Below are 22,168 nucleotides of genomic sequence, written 5' to 3'. Positions count from 1 at the left end.
GTAATGTTTGACTGTTGTAATGTTTGACTGTTGTAATGTTTGTTGTTGTAATGTTTGACTGTTGTAATGTTTGACGTTGTAATGTTTGTTGTTGTAATGTTTGTTGTTGTAATGTTTGTTGTTGTAATGTTTGACTGTTGTAATGTTTGTTGTTGTAATGTTTGTTGTTGTAATGTTTGTTGTTGTAATGTTTGACGTTGTAATGTTTGTTGTTGTAATGTTTGTTGTTGTAATGTTTGACTGTTGTAATGTTTGACTGTTGTAATGTTTGTTGTTGTAATGTTTGACTGTTGTAATGTTTGTTGTTGTAATGTTTGACTGTTGTAATGTTTGTTGTTGTAATGTTTGTTGTTGTAATGTTTGACTGTTGTAATGTTTGTTGTTGTAATGTTTGGCTGTTGTAATGTTTGACTGTTGTAATGTTTGACTGTTGTAATGTTTGTTGTTGTAATGTTTGACTGTTGTAATGTTTGACTGTTGTAATGTTTGTTGTTGTAATGTTTGACTGTTGTAATGTTTGTTGTTGTAATGTTTGACTGTTGTAATGTTTGACTGTTGTAATGTTTGTTGTTGTAATGTTTGACTGTTGTAATGTTTGACTGTTGTAATGTTTGACTGCTGTAATGTTTGACTGTTGTAATGTTTGACTGTTGTAATGTTTGACTGTTGTAATGTTTGTTGTTGTAATGTTTGACTGTTGTAATGTTTGACTGTTGTAATGTTTGACTGTTGTAATGTTTGTTGTTGTAATGGTTGACTGTTGTAATGTTTGACTGTTGTAATGTTTGACTGTTGTAATGTTTGTTGTTGTAATGTTTGTTGTTGTAATGTTTGACTGTTGTAATGTTTGTTGTTGTAATGTTTGACTGTTGTAATGTTTGACTGTTGTAATGTTTGTTGTTGTAATGTTTGACTGTTGTAATGTTTGTTGTTGTAATGTTTGACTGTTGTAATGTTTGTTGTTGTAATGTTTGTTGTTGTAATGTTTGACTGTTGTAATGTTTGACTGTTGTAATGTTTGTTGTTGTAATGTTTGTTGTTGTAATGTTTGACTGTTGTAATGTTTGTTGTTGTAATGTTTGTTGTTGTAATGTTTGTTGTTGTAATGTTTGACTGTTGTAATGTTTGACTGTTGTAATGTTTGTTGTTGTAATGTTTGACTGTTGTAATGTTTGACTGTTGTAATGTTTGTTGTTGTAATGTTTGACTGTTGTAATGTTTGACTGTTGTAATGTTTGTTGTTGTAATGTTTGTTGTTGTAATGTATGTTGTTGTAATGTTTGACTGTTGTAATGTTTGTTGTTGTAATGTATGTTGTTGTAATATTTGACTGTTGTAATGTTTGACTGTTGTAATGTTTGACTGTTGTAATGTTTGACTGTTGTAATGTTTGTTGTTGTAATGTTTGACTGTTGTAATGTTTGACTGTTGTAATGTTTGACTGTTGTAATGTTTGACTGTTGTAATGTTTGTTGTTGTAATGTTTGACTGTTGTAATGTTTGTTGTTGTAATGTTTGTTGTTGTAATGTTTGTTGTTGTAATGTTTGTTGTTGTAATGTTTGACTGTTATAATGTTTGTTGTAATGTTTGTTGTTGTAATGTTTGACTGTTGTAATGTTTGACTGTTGTAATGTTTGTTGTTGTAATGTTTGACTGTTGTAATGTTTGTTGTTGTAATGTTTGTTGTTGTAATGTTTGACTGTTGTAATGTTTGTTGTTGTAATGTTTGACTGTTGTAATGTTTGTTGTTGTAATGTTTGACTGTTGTAATGTTTGACTGTTGTAATGTTTGTTGTTGTAATGTTTGACTGTTGTAATGTTTGTTGTTGTAATGTTTGTTGTTGTAACGTTTGTTGTTGTAATGTTTGACTGTTGTAATGTTTGTTGTTGTAATGTTTGACTGTTGTAATGTTTGTTGTTGTAATGTTTGACTGTTGTAATGTTTGACTGTTGTAATGTTTGTTGTTGTAATGTTTGTTGTTGTAATGTTTGACTGTTTTAATGTTTGACTGTTGTAATGTTTGACTGTTGTAATGTTTGACTGTTGTAATGTTTGTTGTTGTAATGTTTGTTGATGTAATGTTTGTTGTTGTAATGTTTGTTGATGTAATGTTTGACTGTTGTAATGTTTGTTGTTGTAATGTTTGTTGTTGTAATGTTTGTTGTTGTAATGTTTGTTGTTGTAATGTTTGACTGTTGTAATGTTTGACTGTTGTAATGTTTGACTGTTGTAATGTTTGTTGTTGTAATGTTTGACTGTTGTAATGTTTGACTGTTGTAATGTTTGTTGTTGTAATGTTTGTTGTTGTAATGTTTGTTGTTGTAATGTTTGACTGTTGTAATGTTTGTTGTTGTAATGTTTGTTGTTGTAATGTTTGTTGTTGTAATGTTTGACTGTTGTAATGTTTGTTGTTGTAATGTTTGTTGTTGTAATGTTTGTTGTTGTAATGTTTGACTGTTGTAATGTTTGACTGTTGTAATGTTTGTTGTTGTAATGTTTGACTGTTGTAATGTTTGTTGTTGTAATGTTTGACTGTTGTAATGTTTGTTGTTGTAATGTTTGTTGTTGTAATGTTTGACTGTTGTAATGTTTGTTGTTGTAATGTTTGGCTGTTGTAATGTTTGACTGTTGTAATGTTTGACTGTTGTAATGTTTGTTGTTGTAATGTTTGACTGTTGTAATGTTTGACTGTTGTAATGTTTGTTGTTGTAATGTTTGACTGTTGTAATGTTTGTTGTTGTAATGTTTGTTGTTGTAATGTTTGACTGTTGTAATGTTTGACTGTTGTAATGTTTGTTGTTGTAATGTTTGACTGTTGTAATGTTTGACTGTTGTAATGTTTGACTGCTGTAATGTTTGACTGTTGTAATGTTTGACTGTTGTAATGTTTGACTGTTGTAATGTTTGTTGTTGTAATGTTTGACTGTTGTAATGTTTGACTGTTGTAATGTTTGACTGTTGTAATGTTTGTTGTTGTAATGGTTGACTGTTGTAATGTTTGACTGTTGTAATGTTTGACTGTTGTAATGTTTGTTGTTGTAATGTTTGTTGTTGTAATGTTTGACTGTTGTAATGTTTGTTGTTGTAATGTTTGACTGTTGTAATGTTTGACTGTTGTAATGTTTGTTGTTGTAATGTTTGACTGTTGTAATGTTTGTTGTTGTAATGTTTGACTGTTGTAATGTTTGTTGTTGTAATGTTTGTTGTTGTAATGTTTGTTGTTGTAATGTTTGACTGTTGTAATGTTTGACTGTTGTAATGTTTGTTGTTGTAATGTTTGACTGTTGTAATGTTTGACTGTTGTAATGTTTGTTGTTGTAATGTTTGTTGTTGTAATGTTTGACTGTTGTAATGTTTGTTGTTGTAATGTTTGTTGTTGTAATGTTTGTTGTTGTAATGTTTGACTGTTGTAATGTTTGACTGTTGTAATGTTTGTTGTTGTAATGTTTGACTGTTGTAATGTTTGACTGTTGTAATGTTTGACTGTTGTAATGTTTGTTGTTGTAATGTTTGTTGTTGTAATGTATGTTGTTGTAATGTTTGACTGTTGTAATGTTTGTTGTTGTAATGTTTGTTGTTGTAATGTATGTTGTTGTAATATTTGACTGTTGTAATGTTTGACTGTTGTAATGTTTGACTGTTGTAATGTTTGACTGTTGTAATGTTTGTTGTTGTAATGTTTGACTGTTGTAATGTTTGACTGTTGTAATGTTTGTTGTTGTAATGTTTGTTGTTGTAATGTATGTTGTTGTAATATTTGACTGTTGTAATGTTTGACTGTTGTAATGTTTGTTGTTGTAATGTTTGTTGTTGTAATGTTTGACTGTTGTAATGTTTGACTGTTGTAATGTTTGTTGTTGTAATGTTTGACTGTTGTAATGTTTGTTGTTGTAATGTTTGACTGTTGTAATGTTTGTTGTAATGTTTGACTGTTGTAATGTTTGACTGTTGTAATGTTTGACTGTTGTAATGTTTGTTGTTGTAATGTTTGTTGTTGTAATGTTTGTTGTTGTAATGTTTGTTGTTGTAATGTTTGACTGTTGTAATGTTTGTTGTTGTAATGTTTGTTGTTGTAATGTTTGACTGTTGTAATGTTTGACTGTTGTAATGTTTGTTGTTGTAATGTTTGTTGTTGTAATGTTTGACTGTTGTAATGTTTGTTGTTGTAATGTTTGACTGTTGTAATGTTTGACTGTTGTAATGTTTGTTGTTGTAATGTTTGACTGTTGTAATGTTTGTTGTTGTAATGTTTGACTGCTGTAATGTTTGACTGTTGTAATGTTTGACTGTTGTAATGTTTGTTTTTGTAATGTTTGACTGTTGTAATGTTTGTTGTTGTAATGTTTGTTGTTGTAATGTTTGTTGTTGTAATGTTTGACTGTTGTAATGTTTGACTGTTGTAATGTTTGTTGTTGTAATGTTTGTTGTTGTAATGTTTGTTGTTGTAATGTTTGTTGTTGTAATGTTTGTTGTTGTAATGTTTGACTGTTGTAATGTTTGTTGTTGTAATGTTTGTTGTTGTAATGTTTGACTGTTGTAATGTTTGACTGTTGTAATGTTTGTTGTTGTAATGTTTGACTGTTGTAATGTTTGACTGTTGTAATGTTTGTTGTTGTAATGTTTGTTGTTGTAATGTTTGACTGTTGTAATGTTTGTTGTTGTAATGTTTGTTGTTGTAATGTTTGTTGTTGTAATGTTTGTTGTAGTAATGTTTGTTGTTGTAATGTTTGACTGTTGTAATGTTTGACTGTTGTAATGTTTGTTGTTGTAATGTTTGACTGTTGTAATGTTTGTTGTTGTAATGTTTGTTGTTGTAACGTTTGTTGTTGTAATGTTTGACTGTTGTAATGTTTGTTGTTGTAATGTTTGTTGTTGTAATGTTTGACTGTTGTAATGTTTGACTGTTGTAATGTTTGACTGTTGTAATGTTTGTTGTTGTAATGTTTGTTGTTGTAATGTTTGACTGTTGTAATGTTTGTTGTTGTAATGTTTGACTGTTGTAATGTTTGTTGTTGTAATGTTTGTTGTTGTAATGTTTGTTGTTGTAATGTTTGACTGTTGTAATGTTTGACTGTTGTAATGTTTGACTGTTGTAATGTTTGTTGTTGTAATGTTTGACTGTTGTAATGTTTGTTGTTGTAATGTTTGTTGTTGTAACGTTTGTTGTTGTAATGTTTGACTGTTGTAATGTTTGTTGTTGTAATGTTTGTTGTTGTAATGTTTGACTGTTGTAATGTTTGACTGTTGTAATGTTTGTTGTTGTAATGTTTGTTGTTGTAATGTTTGTTGTTGTAATGTTTGACTGTTGTAATGTTTGACTGTTGTAATGTTTGTTGTTGTAATGTTTGTTGTTGTAATGTTTGTTGTTGTAATGTTTGTTGTTGTAATGTTTGACTGTTGTAATGTTTGTTGTTGTAATGTTTGTTGTTGTAATGTTTGACTGTTGTAATGTTTGACTGTTGTAATGTTTGTTGTTGTAATGTTTGTTGTTGTAATGTTTGACTGTTGTAATGTTTGTTGTTGTAATGTTTGTTGTTGTAATGTTTGACTGTTGTAATGTTTGACTGTTGTAATGTTTGACTGTTGTAATGTTTGTTGTTGTAATGTTTGTTGTTGTAATGTTTGTTGTTGTAATATTTGACTGTTGTAATGTTTGTTGTTGTAATGTTTGACTGTTGTAATGTTTGTTGTTGTAATGTTTGACTGTTGTAATGTTTGTTGTTGTAATGTTTGACTGTTGTAATGTTTGTTGTTGTAATGTTTGTTGTTGTAATGTTTGTTGTTGTAATGTTTGACTGTTGTAATGTTTGACTAATGTTGTTGTAATGTTTGACTGTTGTAATGTTTGACTGTTGTAATGTTTGACTGTTGTAATGTTTGTTGTTGTAATGTTTGACTGTTGTAATGTTTGTTGTTGTAATGTTTGTTGTTGTAATGTTTGTTGTTGTAATGTTTGACTGTTGTAATGTTTGTTGTTGTAATGTTTGTTGTTGTAATGTTTGACTGTTGTAATGTTTGTTGTTGTAATGTTTGACTGTTGTAATGTTTGTTGTTGTAATGTTTGTTGTTGTAATGTTTGTTGTTGTAATGTTTGACTGTTGTAATGTTTGACTGTTGTAATGTTTGTTGTTGTAATGTTTGACTGTTGTAATGTTTGACTGTTGTAATGTTTGACTGTTGTAATGTTTGTTGTTGTAATGTTTGACTGTTGTAATGTTTGACTGTTGTAATGTTTGTTGTTGTAATGTTTGTTGTTGTAATGTTTGTTGTTGTAATGTTTGACTGTTGTAATGTTTGTTGTTGTAATGTTTGACTGTTGTAATGTTTGACTGTTGTAATGTTTGACTGTTGTAATGTTTGTTGTTGTAATGTTTGACTGTTGTAATGTTTGACTGTTGTAATGTTTGTTGTTGTAATGTTTGACTGTTGTAATGTTTGACTGTTGTAATGTTTGTTGTTGTAATGTTTGTTGTTGTAATGTTTGTTGTTGTAATGTTTGACTGTTGTAATGTTTGTTGTTGTAATGTTTGACTGTTGTAATGTTTGTTGTTGTTATGTTTGACTGTTGTAATGTTTGACTGTTGTAATGTTTGTTGTTGTAATGTTTGACTGTTGTAATGTTTGTTGTTGTAATGTTTGTTGTTGTAATGTTTGTTGTTGTAATGTTTGTTGTTGTAATGTTTGACTGTTGTAATGTTTGTTGTTGTAATGTTTGTTGTTGTAATGTTTGACTGTTGTAATGTTTGACTGTTGTAATGTTTGTTGTTGTAATGTTTGTTGTTGTAATGTTTGACTGTTGTAATGTTTGTTGTTGTAATGTTTGACTGTTGTAATGTTTGACTGTTGTAATGTTTGTTGTTGTAATGTTTGACTGTTGTAAATGTTTGTTGTTGTAATGTTTGACTGTTGTAAATGTTTGACTGCTGTAATGTTTGACTGTTGTAATGTTTGTTGTTGTAATGTTTGACTGTTGTAATGTTTGACTGTTGTAATGTTTGACTGTTGTAATTGACTATTTGAAGTAGAAGAACCCATAGCATGTTAGCCAACGAATCCTGCCGGTCATTCCTATCAAGGAGCTAGCCAATGCACATCGTAGCTAACAAGATGGAGATGGTGTGTTTCCAGGTGGCAGAGTGCATGATCTATGCTAACCACTGGGTGGCCCGGAAGATCCACGAGAGTTTCCCCCAGCAGGCCTTGCTGCGCCACCACCCGCCCCCACGCCAGGAGTTCTTCAACCAGCTACAGGACAGTGCCCGGGCACGCGGCTTCACTATAGACACCAGGTATACTGTTACTATGGTTCACTAACTAACCTGCCATTTAACTATACATAGACACCAGGTATAGGTTATAAGCTGTGTTAATAACACGTTCTATTAACTGTGGAATCATTATCTACTTTGAACAGACATGGAACAGTCCAGACATGTATCATATTAAACATGTCAAATTATTGACTTGCACTTTTATGTCGTTTTGTCTTGTGCAATGGAACGAAAGGAATACTCCCAAAAGTGCAAACTCCAAGTATTTCACAAATGCGTTTGATCCCATGTCTGCACACCAGTCAACCAAAAGAACAACTAATTCAAACATACAGGCTAGAACAAATGACAAATAGCAGTAAAGTTCAACCCGTAACCTTGACCCCCTGTCCCAGGTCAAACAAGGCCCTGGCTGACTCCCTGGACCGGGCCGTGGACCCCCAGGACCCGTTGGTGAACCGGCTGCTGAGGGTGATGGCTACCATGGCCATGTCGAATGCCCTCTACTTCTCTACCGGAGCCTGCCCTGTCGAACAGTACTATCACTATGGTAACTAATGTCCTCAGGACCAGTACTATCACTATGGTAACTAATGTCCTCAGGACCAGTGCTATCACTATGGTAACTAATGTCCTCAGGACCAGTGCTATCACTATGGTAACTAATGTCCTCAGGACCAGTGCTATCACTATGGTAACTAATGTCCTCAGGACCAGCGCTATCACTATGGTAACTAATGTCCTCAGGACCAGTGCTATCACTATGGTAACTAATGTCCTCAGGACCAGCGCTATCACTATGGTAACTAATGTCCTCAGGACCAGCGCTATCACTATGGTAACTAATGTCCTCAGGACCAGCGCTATCACTATGGTAACTAATGTCCTCAGGACCAGCGCTATCACTATGGTAACTAATGTCCTCAGGACCAGTGCTATCACTATGGTAACTAATGTCCTCAGGACCAGCGCTATCACTATGGTAACTAATGTCCTCAGGACCAGCGCTATCACTATGGTAACTAATGTCCTCAGGACCAGCGCTATCACTATGGTAACTAATGTCCTCAGGACCAGCGCTATCACTATGGTAACTAATGTCCTCAGGACCAGTGCTATCACTATGGTAACTAATGTCCTCAGGACCAGTGCTATCACTAGCAATATGGCAGTGTCTCTACCTTGTCTGTTGGCTCGGTGAAGTTTTCACCATATTGTAAATACCTCTCCATTTCTTTCAGATCTACTCTCAGGGCCCAGGGGGAAGGGGCTCAGGTTATATCTGGACAGATCTACTCTCAGGGCCCAGGTTATATCTGGACAGATCTACTCTCAGGGCCCAGGTTATATCTGGACAGATCTACTCTCAGGGCCCAGGTTATATCTGGACAGATCTACTCTCAGGGCATCAGGTTATATCTGGACAGATCTACTCTCAGGGCATCAGGTTATATCTGGACAGATCTACTCTCAGGGCATCAGGTTATATCTGGACAGATCTACTCTCAGGGCCCAGGTTATATCTGGACAGATCTACTCTCAGGGCATCAGGTTATATCTGGACAGATCTACTCTCAGGGCATCAGGTTATATCTGGACAGATCTACTCTCAGGGCATCAGGTTATATCTGGACAGATCTACTCTCAGGGCCCAGGTTATATCTGGACAGATCTACTCTCAGGGCCCAGGTTATATCTGGACAGATCTACTCTCAGGGCCCAGGTTATATCTGGACAGATCTACTCTCAGGGCATCAGGTTATATCTGGACAGATCTACTCTCAGGGCATCAGGTTATATCTGGACAGATCTACTCTCAGGGCATCAGGTTATATCTGGACAGATCTACTCTCAGGGCATCAGGTTATATCTGGACAGATCTACTCTCAGGGCCCAGGTTATATCTGGACAGATCTACTCTCAGGGCCCAGGTTATATCTGGACAGATCTACTCTCAGGGCCCAGGTTATATCTGGACAGATCTACTCTCAGGGCATCAGGTTATATCTGGACAGATCTACTCTCAGGGCATCAGGTTATATCTGGACAGAGATGATTTGTTTACCTCTGTGTCCCTTCCTTCAGGTCTGGCTCTGGACCGATACACCCACTTCACCTCTCCCATCCGTCGCTATGCCGACATGATCGTCCACCGCCTGCTCACCGCAGCCATCGCCATGGAGAAGGGGGCGGGGCCAGCCAAGGCCAGAGCCAGTAACAAAGAGCTGGAGGAGGTGGCTCAGCAAATCAACAACAAGAACAGGGTCAGTATCATAGCAATACTAAACATCCACAATAGCATTAAAAAAACAAAATAAGATCCAATGAGATAAGAGAAGATATCATTCATCTCTAAATGGAAGACTTGGGGGTGATGTAGACCTAAGAGTCAAAGTTGTTTCAATAAATACCATGGGAGCATAGAGGACAGTGTGTGGAGTCTTTTACTGTAGAAAACCATCCTCACAGGGGGTTATCTTCTGACATTGACCCCTGAACTCTAACCTCTACCCTCTGACCCCCTAGGCAGCACAACATGCCCAGAAGGTGTCCACCGAGCTTTTCCAGTGTCTCTACTTCAGAGACAAAGACCCAGAGACAGACGAGCGCTGTGTGGCCGACGCAGTCATCTACACCATCAGAGCCAACGGCATGCTGGTCTTCATACCACGGTAAGGTCATAACAGTAGAGCTGGTCTTCATACCACAGTAAGGTTATAACAGTAGAGCTGGTCTTCATATCACAGTAAGGTTATAACAGTAGAGCTGGTCTTCATATCACAGTAAGGTCATAACAGTAGAGCTGGTCTTCATACCACAGTAAGGTTATAACAGTAGAGCTGGTCTTCATACCACAGTAAGGTCATAACAGTAGAGCTGGTCTTCATATCACAGTAAGGTTATAACAGTAAGGTTATAACAGTAGAGCTGGTCTTCATACCACAGTAAGGTCATAACAGTAGAGCTGGTCTTCATACCACGGTAAGGTCATAACAGTAGAGCTGGTCTTCATACCACAGTAAGGTTATAACAGTAGAGCTGGTCTTCATACCACGGTAAGGTCATAACAGTAGAGCTGGTCTTCCTACCACAGTAAGGTTATAACAGTAGAGCTGGTCTTCATATCACAGTAAGGTTATAACAGTAGAACTGGTCTTCATACCACAGTAAGGTCATAACAGTAGAGCTGGTCTTCATATCACAGTAAGGTTATAACAGTAGAGCTGGTCTTCATATCACAGTAAGGTTATAACAGTAAGGTCATAACAGTAGAACTGGTCTTCATATCACAGTAAGGTCATAACAGTAGAGCTGGTCTTCATACCACAGTAAGGTTATAACAGTAGAACTGGTCTTCATATCACAGTAAGGTATAACAGTAGAGCTGGTCTTCATATCACAGTAACGTCATAACAGTAGAACTGGTCTTCATACCACAGTAAGGTTATAACAGTAAGGTCATAACAGTAGAACTGGTCTTCATACCACAGTAGGGTCATAACAGTAGAACTGGTCTTCATACCACAGTAAGGTCATAACAGTAGAACTGGTCTTCATACCACAGTAAGGTTATAACAGTAAGGTCATAACAGTAGAGCTGGTCTTCATACCACAGTAAGGTCATAACAGTAGAGCTGGTCTTCATATCACAGTAAGGTCATAACAGTAGAACTGGTCTTCATACCACAGTAAGGTTATAACAGTAAGGTCATAACAGTAGAGCTGGTCTTCATACCACAGTAAGGTCATAACAGTAGAACTGGTCTTCATACCACAGTAAGGTTATAACAGTAGAGCTGGTCTTCATACCACAGTAAGGTCATAACAGTAAGGTCATAACAGTAGAGCTGGTCTTCATACCACAGTAAGGTTATAACAGTAAGGTCATAACAGTAGAGCTGGTCTTCATACCACAGTAAGGTCATAACAGTAGAACTGGTCTTCATACCACAGTAAGGTTATAACAGTAAGGTCATAACAGTAGAACTGGTCTTCATACCACAGTAAGGTTATAACAGTAGAGCTGGTCTTCCTACCACAGTAAGGTTATAACAGTAGAGCTGGTCTTCATACCACAGTAAGGTTATAACAGTAAGGTCATAACAGTAGAGCTGGTCTTCATACCACAGTAAGGTCATAACAGTAGAACTGGTCTTCATACCACAGTAAGGTTATAACAGTAGAGCTGGTCTTCATACCACAGTAAGGTTATAACAGTAGAGCTGGTCTTCCTACCACAGTAAGGTTATAACAGTAGAGCTGGTCTTCATACCACAGTAAGGTTATAACAGTAGAGCTGGTCTTCATACCACTGTAAGGTTATAACAGTAGAGCTGGTCTTCATACCACAGTAAGGTCATAACAGTAGAGCTGGTCTTCATACCACAGTAAGGTCATAACAGTAAGGTCATAACAGTAGAGCTGGTCTTCATACCACAGTAAGGTTATAACAGTAAGGTCATAACAGTAGAGCTGGTCTTCATACCACAGTAAGGTTATAACAGTAAGGTCATAACAGTAGAGCTGGTCTTCATACCACAGTAAGGTTATAACAGTAAGGTCATAACAGTAGAGCTGGTCTTCATACCACAGTAAGGTTATAACAGTAGAGCTGGTCTTCATACCACAGTAAGGTATAACAGTAGAGCTGGTCTTCATACCACAGTAAGGTTATAACAGTAGAGCTGGTCTTCATATCACAGTAAGGTCATAACAGTAGAACTGGTCGTCATACCACAGTAAGGTTATAACAGTAGAGCTGGTCTTCATACCACAGTAAGGTTATAACAGTAGAGCTGGTCTTCATACCACAGTAAGGTCATAACAGTAGAACTGGTCTTCATATGACAGTAAGGTCATAAAAGTAGAGCTGGTCTTCATACCACAGTAAGGTCATAACAGTAGAGCTGGTCTTCATACCACAGTAAGGTCATAACAGTAGAGCTGGTCGTCATACCACAGTAAGGTTATAACAGTAGAGCTGGTCTTCATACCACAGTAAGGTTATAACAGTAAGGTTATAACAGTAGAACTGGTCGTCATACCACAGTAAGGTTATAACAGTAAGGTCATAACAGTAGAGCTGGTCTTCATACCACAGTAAGGTCATAACAGTAGAGCTGGTCTTCATACCACAGTAAGGTCATAACAGTAGAGCTGGTCTTCATACCACAGTAAGGTCATAACAGTAGAGCTGGTCTTCCTACCACAGTAAGGTTATAACAGTAGAGCTGGTCTTCATACCACAGTAAGGTCATAACAGTAGAGCTGGTCTTCATACCACAGTACGATTATAACAGTAGAGCTGGTCTTCATACCACAGTAAGGTTATAACAGTAAGGTCATAACAGTAGAGCTGGTCTTCATACCACAGTAAGGTCATAACAGTAGAGCTGGTCTTCATACCACAGTACGATTATAACAGTAGAGCTGGTCTTCATACCACAGTAAGGTTATAACAGTAAGGTCATAACAGTAGAGCTGGTCTTCATACCACAGTAAGGTTATAACAGTAAGGTCATAACAGTAGAGCTGGTCTTCATACCACAGTAAGGTCATAACAGTAGAGCTGGTCTTCATACCACAGTAAGGTCATAACAGTAGAGCTGGTCTTCATATCACAGTAAGGTCATAACAGTAGAGCTGGTCTTCATACCACTGTAAGGTTATAACAGTAGAGCTGGTCTTCATACCACAGTAAGGTCATAACAGTAGGACTGGTCGTCATACCACAGTAAGGTTATAACAGTAGAGCTGGTCTTCATACCACAGTAAGGTTATAACAGTAGAGCTGGTCTTCATACCACAGTAAGGTCATAACAGTAGAACTGGTCTTCATATGACAGTAAGGTCATAAAAGTAGAGCTGGTCTTCATACCACAGTACGATTATAACAGTAGAGCTGGTCTTCATACCACAGTAAGGTTATAACAGTAAGGTTATAACAGTAGAACTGGTCTTCATACCACAGTAAGGTCATAACAGTAGAGCTGGTCTTCATACCACAGTACGATTATAACAGTAGAGCTGGTCTTCATACCACAGTAAGGTTATAACAGTAAGGTCATAACAGTAGAGCTGGTCTTCATACCACAGTAAGGTTATAACAGTAAGGTCATAACAGTAGAGCTGGTCTTCATACCACAGTAAGGTCATAACAGTAGAGCTGGTCTTCATACCACAGTAAGGTCATAACAGTAGAGCTGGTCTTCATATCACAGTAAGGTCATAACAGTAGAGCTGGTCTTCATACCACTGTAAGGTTATAACAGTAGAGCTGGTCTTCATACCACAGTAAGGTCATAACAGTAGAACTGGTCGTCATACCACAGTAAGGTTATAACAGTAGAGCTGGTCTTCATACCACAGTAAGGTTATAACAGTAGAGCTGGTCTTCATACCACAGTAAGGTCATAACAGTAGAACTGGTCTTCATATGACAGTAAGGTCATAAAAGTAGAGCTGGTCTTCATACCACAGTACGATTATAACAGTAGAGCTGGTCTTCATATCACAGTAAGGTCATAACAGTAGAGCTGGTCTTCATACCACAGTAAGGTTATAACAGTAAGGTCATAACAGTAGAGCTGGTCTTCATACCACAGTAAGGTTATAACAGTAGAGCTGGTCTTCATACCACAGTAAGGTATAACAGTAGAGCTGGTCTTCATACCACAGTAAGGTTATAACAGTAGAGCTGGTCTTCATATCACAGTAAGGTCATAACAGTAGAACTGGTCGTCATACCACAGTAAGGTTATAACAGTAGAGCTGGTCTTCATACCACAGTAAGGTTATAACAGTAGAGCTGGTCTTCATACCACAGTAAGGTCATAACAGTAGAACTGGTCTTCATACCACAGTAAGGTTATAACAGTAAGGTTATAACAGTAGAACTGGTCGTCATACCACAGTAAGGTTATAACAGTAAGGTCATAACAGCAGAGCTGGTCTTCATATCACAGTAAGGTTATAACAGTAAGGTCATAAAAGTAGAGCTGGTCTTCATACCACAGTAAGGTCATAACAGTAGAGCTGGTCTTCATACCACAGTAAGGTTATAACAGTAGAACTGGTCTTCATATCACAGTAAGGTTATAACAGTAAGGTTATAACAGTAGAACTGGTCGTCATACCACAGTAAGGTTATAACAGTAAGGTCATAACAGCAGAGCTGGTCTTCATATCACAGTAAGGTTATAACAGTAGAGCTGGTCTTCATACCACAGTAAGGTCATAACAGTAGAGCTGGTCTTCATATCACAGTAAGGTTATAAAAGTAGAGCTGGTCTTCATATCACAGTAAGTCATAACAGTGGAACTGGTCTTCATATCACAGTAAGGTTATAACAGTAGAACTGGTCTTCATACCACAGTAAGGTCATAACAGTTGAGCTGGTCTTCATACCACAGTAAGGTTATAACAGTAAGGTCATAACAGTAGAACTGGTCTTCATACCACAGTAAGGTTATAACAGTAGAGCTGGTCTTCATACCACTGTAAGGTTATAACAGTAGAGCTGGTCTTCATACCACAGTAAGGTCATAACAGTAGAGCTGGTCTTCATATCACAGTAAGGTCATAACAGTAGAGCTGGTCTTCATATCACAGTAAGGTTATAACAGTAAGGTTATAACAGTAGAGCTGGTCTTCATATCACAGTAAGGTTATAACAGTAAGGTTATAACAGTAGAGCTGGTCTTCATACCACAGTAAGGTCATAACAGTAGAACTGGTCTTCATACCACAGTAAGGTCATAACAGTAGAGCTGGTCTTCATATCACAGTAAGGTTATAACAGTAGAGCTGGTCTTCATACCACAGTAGGGTCATAACAGTAGAAGTGGTCTTCATATCACAGTAAGGTCATAACAGTAGAGCTGGTCTTCATACCACAGTAAGGTCATAACAGTAGAACTGGTCTTCATACCACAGTATGGTTATAACAGTAGAGCTGGTCTTCATACCACAGTAAGGTCATAACAGTAGAGCTGGTCTTCATATCACAGTAAGGTCATAACAGTAGAGCTGGTCTTCATACCACAGTAAGGTTATAACAGTAAGGTCATAACAGTAGAGCTGGTCTTCATACCACAGTAAGGTCATAACAGTAAGGTCATAACAGTAGAACTGGTCTTCATACCACAGTAAGGTTATAACAGTAAGGTCATAACAGTAGAGCTGGTCTTCATACCACAGTAAGGTCATAACAGTAGAGCTGGTCTTCATACCACAGTAAGGTCATAACAGTAGAGCTGGTCTTCATACCACAGTAACGTCATAACAGTAGAGCTGGTCTTCATATCACGGTAAGGTCATAACAGTAGAGCTGGTCTTCATACCACAGTAAGGTTATAACAGTAGAGCTGGTCTTCATACCACAGTAAGGTCATAACAGTAAGGTCATAACAGTAGAACTGGTCTTCATACCACAGTAAGGTTATAACATTAGAGCTGGTCTTCATACCACAGTAAGGTCATAACAGTAGAGCTGGTCTTCATATCACAGTAAGGTTATAACAGTAGAGCTTGTCTTCATACCACAGTAAGGTTATAACAGTAAGGTTATAACAGTAGAGCTGGTCTTCATACCACAGTAAGGTCATAACAGTAGTGCTGGTCTTCATACCACAGTAAGGTCATAACAGTAGAGCTGGTCTTCATATCACAGTAAGGTCATAACAGTAGAACTGGTCTTCATACCACAGTAAGTTCATAACAGTAGAGCTGGTCTTCATATCACAGTAAGGTCATAACAGTAGAGCTGGTCTTCATACCACAGTAAGGTCATAACAGTAGAGCTGGTCTTCATATCACAGTAAGGTCATAAAAGTAGAGCTGGTCTTCATACCACAGTACGATTATAACAGTAGAGCTGGTCTTCATACCACAGTACGATTATAACAGTAGAGCTGGTCTTCATACCACAGTAAGGTTATAACAGTAAGGTCATAACAGTAGAGCTGGTCTTCATACCACAGTAAGGTTATAACAGTAAGGTTATAACAGTAGAGCTGGTCTTCATACCACAGTAAGGTATAACAGTAGAGCTGGTCTTCATACCACAGTAAGGTTATAACAGTAGAGCTGGTCTTCATATCACAGTAAGGTCATAACAGTAGAACTGGTCGTCATACCACAGTAAGGTTATAACAGTAGAGCTGGTCTTCATACCACAGTAAGGTTATAACAGTAGAGCTGGTCTTCATACCACAGTAAGGTCATAACAGTAGAACTGGTCTTCATATCACAGTAAGGTCATAACAGTAGAACTGGTCTTCATACCACAGTAAGGTTATAACAGTAAGGTCATAACAGTAGAGCTGGTCTTCATACCACAGTAAGGTCATAACAGTAGAACTGGTCTTCATACCACAGTAAGGTCATAACAGTAGAGCTGGTCTTCATACCACAGTAAGGTTATAACAGTAAGGTCATAACAGTAGAGCTGGTCTTCATACCACAGTAAGGTCATAACAGTAGAACTGGTCTTCATATCACAGTAAGGTCATAACAGTAGAGCTGGTCTTCATACCACAGTAAGGTTATAACAGTAGAGCTGGTCTTCATATCACAGTAAGGTTATAACAGTAAGGTTATAACAGTAGAACTGGTCGTCATAGCACAGTAAGGTTATAACAGTAAGGTCATAACAGTAGAGCTGGTCTTCATACCACAGTAAGGTCATAACAGTAGAGCTGGTCTTCATATCACAGTAAGGTTATAACAGTAGAACTGGTCTTCATATCACAGTAAGGTCATAACAGTAGAACTGGTCTTCATACCACAGTAAGGTTATAACAGTAAGGTCATAACAGCAGAGCTGGTCTTCATATCACAGTAAGGTTATAACAGTAGAGCTGGTCTTCATACCACAGTAAGGTCATAACAGTAGAGCTGGTCTTCATATCACAGTAAGGTTATAACAGTAGAGCTGGTCTTCATATCACAGTAAGTCATAACAGTGGAACTGGTCTTCATATCACAGTAGAACTGGTCTTCATACCACAGTAAGGTTATAACAGTAGAGCTGGTCTTCATATCACAGTAAGGTTATAACAGTAGAGCTGGTCTTCATACCACAGTAAGGTCATAACAGTAAGGTCATAACAGTAGAACTGGTCTTCATACCACAGTAAGGTCATAACAGTAAGGTCATAACAGTAGAACTGGTCTTCATACCACAGTAAGGTCATAACAGTTGAGCTGGTCTTCATACCACAGTAAGGTTATAACAGTAAGGTCATAACAGTAGAACTGGTCTTCATACCACAGTAAGGTTATAACAGTAGAGCTGGTCTTCCTACCACAGTAAGGTTATAACAGTAGAGCTGGTCTTCATACCACAGTAAGGTCATAACAGTAGAGCTGGTCTTCATATCACAGTAAGGTTATAACAGTAAGGTCATAACAGTAGAACTGGTCTTCATACCACAGTAAGGTTATAACAGTAGAGCTGGTCTTCCTACCACAGTAAGGTTATAACAGTAGAGCTGGTCTTCATACCACAGTAAGGTCATAACAGTAGAGCTGGTCTTCATACCACAGTAAGGTTATAACAGTAGAGCTGGTCTTCATATCACAGTAAGGTTATAACAGTAGAGCTGGTCTTCCTACCACAGTAAGGTTATAACAGTAGAGCTGGTCTTCATATCACAGTAAGGTCATAACAGTAGAGCTGGTCTTCATATCACAGTAAGGTCATAACAGTAGAGCTGGTCTTCATACCACAGTACGATTATAACAGTAGAGCTGGTCTTCATACCACAGTAAGGTTATAACAGTAAGGTTATAACAGTAGAGCTGGTCTTCATACCACAGTAAGGTTATAACAGTAAGGTCATAACAGTAGAGCTGGTCTTCATACCACAGTAAGGTTATAACAGTAAGGTCATAACAGTAGAACTGGTCTTCATACCACAGTAAGGTTATAACAGTAAGGTCATAACAGTAGAGCTGGTCTTCATACCACAGTAAGGTCATAACAGTAGAGCTGGTCTTCATACCACAGTAAGGTTATAACAGTAGAGCTGGTCTTCATACCACAGTAAGGTCATAACAGTAGAGCTGGTCTTCATATCACAGTAAGGTCATAACAGTAGAGCTGGTCTTCATATCACAGTAAGGTCATAACAGTAGAGCTGGTCTTCATACCACAGTAAGGTTATAACAGTAGAGCTGGTCTTCATACCACAGTAAGGTCGTAACAGTAGAGCTGGTCTTCATATCACAGTAAGGTCATAACAGTAGAGCTGGTCTTCATATCACAGTAAGGTCATAACAGTAGAGCTGGTCTTCATACCACAGTAAGGTTATAACAGTAAGGTCATAACAATTGAGCTGGACTTCATACCACAGTAAGGTCATAACAGTAGAGCTGGTCTTCATACCACAGTAAGGTTATAACAGTAGAGCTGGTCTTCATACCACAGTAAGGTCATAACAGTAGAGCTGGTCTTCATACCACAGTAAGGTTATAACAGTAAGGTTATAACAGTAGAGCTGGTCTTCATATCACAGTAAGGTCATAACAGTAGAGCTGGTCTTCATATCACAGTAAGGTCATAACAGTAGAACTGGTCTTCATATCACAGTAAGGTCATAACAGTAGAGCTGGTCTTCATACCACAGTAAGGTTATAACAGTAGAGCTGGTCTTCATACCACAGTAAGGTCATAACAGTAAGGTTATAACAGTAGAGCTGGTCTTCATACCACAGTAAGGTCATAACAGTAGAGCTGGTCTTCATACCACAGTAAGGTCATAACAGTAAGGTTATAACAGTAGAGCTGGTCTTCATACCACAGTAAGGTCATAACAGTAAGGTTATAACAGTAGAGCTGGTCTTCATATCACAGTAAGGTTATAACAGTAAGGTTATAACAGTAGAGCTGGTCTTCATACCACAGTAAGGTCATAACAGTAGAGCTGGTCTTCATACCACAGTAAGGTCATAACAGTAAGGTTATAACAGTAGAGCTGGTCTTCATATCACAGTAAGGTTATAACAGTAAGGTTATAACAGTAGAGCTGGTCTTCATACCACAGTAAGGTTATAACAGTAGAGCTGGTCTTCATATCACAGTAAGGTTATAACAGTAAGGTTATAACAGTAGAACTGGTCTTCATACCACAGTAAGGTCATAACAGTAGAGCTGGTCTTCATACCACAGTAAGGTCATAACAGTAGAACTGGTCTTCATATCACAGTAAGGTCATAACAGTAGAGCTGGTCTTCATATCACAGTAAGGTTATAACAGTAAGGTCATAACAGTAGAGCTGGTCTTCATACCACAGTAAGGTTATAACAGTAGAGCTGGTCTTCATACCACAGTAAGGTTATAACAGTAAGGTCATAACAGTAGAACTGGTCTTCATATCACAGTAAGGTCATAACAGTAGAACTGGTCTTCATATCACAGTAAGGTCATAACAGTAGAACTGGTCTTCATACCACAGTAAGGTTATAACAGTAAGGTCATAACAGTAGAGCTGGTCTTCATACCACAGTAAGGTCATAACAGTAGAGCTGGTCTTCATATCACAGTAAGGTTATAACAGTAAGGTCATAACAGTAGAACTGGTCTTCATATCACAGTAAGGTCATAACAGTAGAACTGGTCTTCATATCACAGTAAGGTTATAACAGTAGAGCTGGTCCCAGATCTGTTGGTGCTGTCTTACCAACTCATATGGTCATTGCCAACCAATAAATCATAGGAGTTGACAAGACAGCACAAATAGATCTGAGACCAGGCTACCATTGAACTGAGCAAAAACATACAGTAGAAATCACTATACTCTGTACAGTGATTTATGTTGAGATATTTCTCAAACAATATCCATAACTAGGTTGATTAAAAAGAGTACTGTAACACACTGACAACTGTATGTGTTCCCAGGTATGGCCTGAAGGGGGCAGTGTACCTGAAGAACAGAGAGGGCCAGGTGGTGAGTGAGAGACAGGATGGAGGATGTGACTGGCAGACTGGTTCTCTACAGAGATACCTGGACCACATCACTACCACTACTGCTGCTGGCACCTCCACCTTCAACCTGTTCCAACACATCACCGTGAGTTGTACTCAATTACTTTACAAAGTGTCTTAAGACTAGGAGTGCTGTTATAGGATCCGTTTTGAAGAGGAGGGGGGGGACTACCTTGAGACGCTTTGTGAATACAGGCCCTGAGGGGGCCCACGTTCCTCCTGGAGAGCTATGTTCCGGCCCTACTCTTAACACCTCTGATTGGTCTAACCAGCTGCTCCTCAGGCTTCAGTACTTTACAGATGAACTAATGCTCGTACTATTTCCCCCCTCTTCCCCTCAGGTGCGTATCTCAGTACAACCATCACGTTGTCACTCAGACACAATCCGTCTGGAAGTGGTCAGCAACAGGCCCCACCAGGCCCCCGAGACTCAGGCCCAGCCCCAGGGGGCTAGGGGCCGGTCCCAGCTGGTCCAGGAGGTGGTTCGGCAGGCAGAGGAGGCCTCTCAGCAGGCGGAGGAGAAGAGGGGCCGGGCCCCCAAACTGTCCAAGGAGGAGAGAGAGTTCAGACAGAGTAAATGTCCCAACCTCTACTCTCTCCTGGAGGAGGTCAGGGAGCTGGCTTTGCTGGACCTGGCTGCCTGTGGAGCAGGAGGTGGTCTGGGAGCAGCCGCTCAGGCTTGTGCTACGTCAGCATAGATGAGGTGGTGGTGGAGGAACAGGTCTGGGAACAGCTGCTTTGGTCTGCAGTACATCAGCATAGAACTACATAAAACTTTAACACTGATTCTGGGTCAGATTATTGTGGAGGAGGGGTGCGGTTGAAGAGTAAGGAGGTGCAGAAGGCAGAGTAACCGGTCAACATCAGCATCAAACTTTAACACTGACTCAGGATCAGATTGTGGTGCTTTTCATGGACTTCACCAGCATGCAGACAGACCCTCTGGACTGACTATCTTACTGTACATCCTGGGTGTTATCACCTTGGTTACTGAACTCTACTTAGGCACATCTTTAGTCTTATTTGGAAAATGAACAGATGATTGAAGTTGTGAGATGAGACGGATGCATGTAATATTATATACATACTGATTCAGGAACAGCTCTCAACAGGACAGTTACCATAGAAACATCTGAAACAAGCAGCAGCTCTGGTCTTAACTCAACAGGACAGTTACCATAGAAACAACACCTGGAACAAACAGCAGCTCTGGTCTTAACAGGATAGTTACCATAGAAACATCTGGAACAAGCAGCAGCTCTGGTCTTAACAGGATAGTTACCATAGAAACAACACCTGGAACAAGCAGCAGCTCTGGTCTTAACTCAACACCAGGAACAAACAGCAGCTCTGGTCTTAACAGGATAGTTACCATAGAAACATCTGGAACAAACAGCAGCTCTGGTCTTCACAGGATAGTTACCATAGAAACATCTGGAACAAGCAGCAGCTCTGGTCTTAACAGGATAGTTACCATAGAAACATCTGGAACAAACAGCAGCTCTGGTCTTCACAGGATAGTTACCATAGAAACATCTGGAACAAGCAGCAGCTCTGGTCTTAACAGGATAGTTACCATAGAAACAACACCTGGAACAAGCAGCTACAGTTTTTACCAAACATTTGTGATGTTCTGTATTTGATTGAACACATTAGGGAGATGTAGAATAGTTTTTTCACTGAACTCTATACTGACGCCTGACACAATGCCATTGTACAGCCTGGTCTTGTATTTTAACCTAAATATATTTTTGGAATATTTTTGGCAGTTGGTATCTTGTGAAAAGCTATTCCATTGTATAATGTTTTAAATGAATTAAAGTGCATTACCAAACCTGACAGTTGAACAGTGAAATGTTTATTTATCTGGGTGAAGATCAAACGTATCATGCTGTTAAGTCAAA

At 38.2% G+C, this 22,168-nt stretch overlaps 1 protein-coding gene across 7 annotated transcripts in view; it reads left to right on the top strand.

Annotated features, from left to right (window-relative positions):
* The window catches only part of dis3l (DIS3 like exosome 3'-5' exoribonuclease), an 88,476-nt gene extending 66,373 nt beyond the window's left edge, over positions 1–22,103 (top strand). For all 7 annotated transcript variants that reach the window (XM_045708095.1, XM_045708094.1, XM_045708096.1 and 4 more), the window contains 6 exons: positions 7,131–7,291; positions 7,669–7,823; positions 9,359–9,537; positions 9,800–9,945; positions 20,178–20,349; positions 20,606–22,103. In XM_045708095.1, coding sequence (XP_045564051.1) covers positions 7,131–7,291; positions 7,669–7,823; positions 9,359–9,537; positions 9,800–9,945; positions 20,178–20,349; positions 20,606–20,962 — 1,170 coding nt within the window. In that variant the 3' untranslated portion in view covers positions 20,963–22,103. The remainder of the gene's footprint in view (positions 1–7,130; positions 7,292–7,668; positions 7,824–9,358; positions 9,538–9,799; positions 9,946–20,177; positions 20,350–20,605) is intronic.
* The last annotated feature ends 65 nt before the right edge of the window (positions 22,104–22,168 follow it).

This window comes from Salmo salar, chromosome ssa26 (assembly GCF_905237065.1).
Source record: "Salmo salar chromosome ssa26, Ssal_v3.1, whole genome shotgun sequence".
NCBI lineage: Eukaryota > Metazoa > Chordata > Actinopteri > Salmoniformes > Salmonidae > Salmo > Salmo salar.
This window is presented reverse-complemented; position numbering and strand designations above follow the sequence as displayed.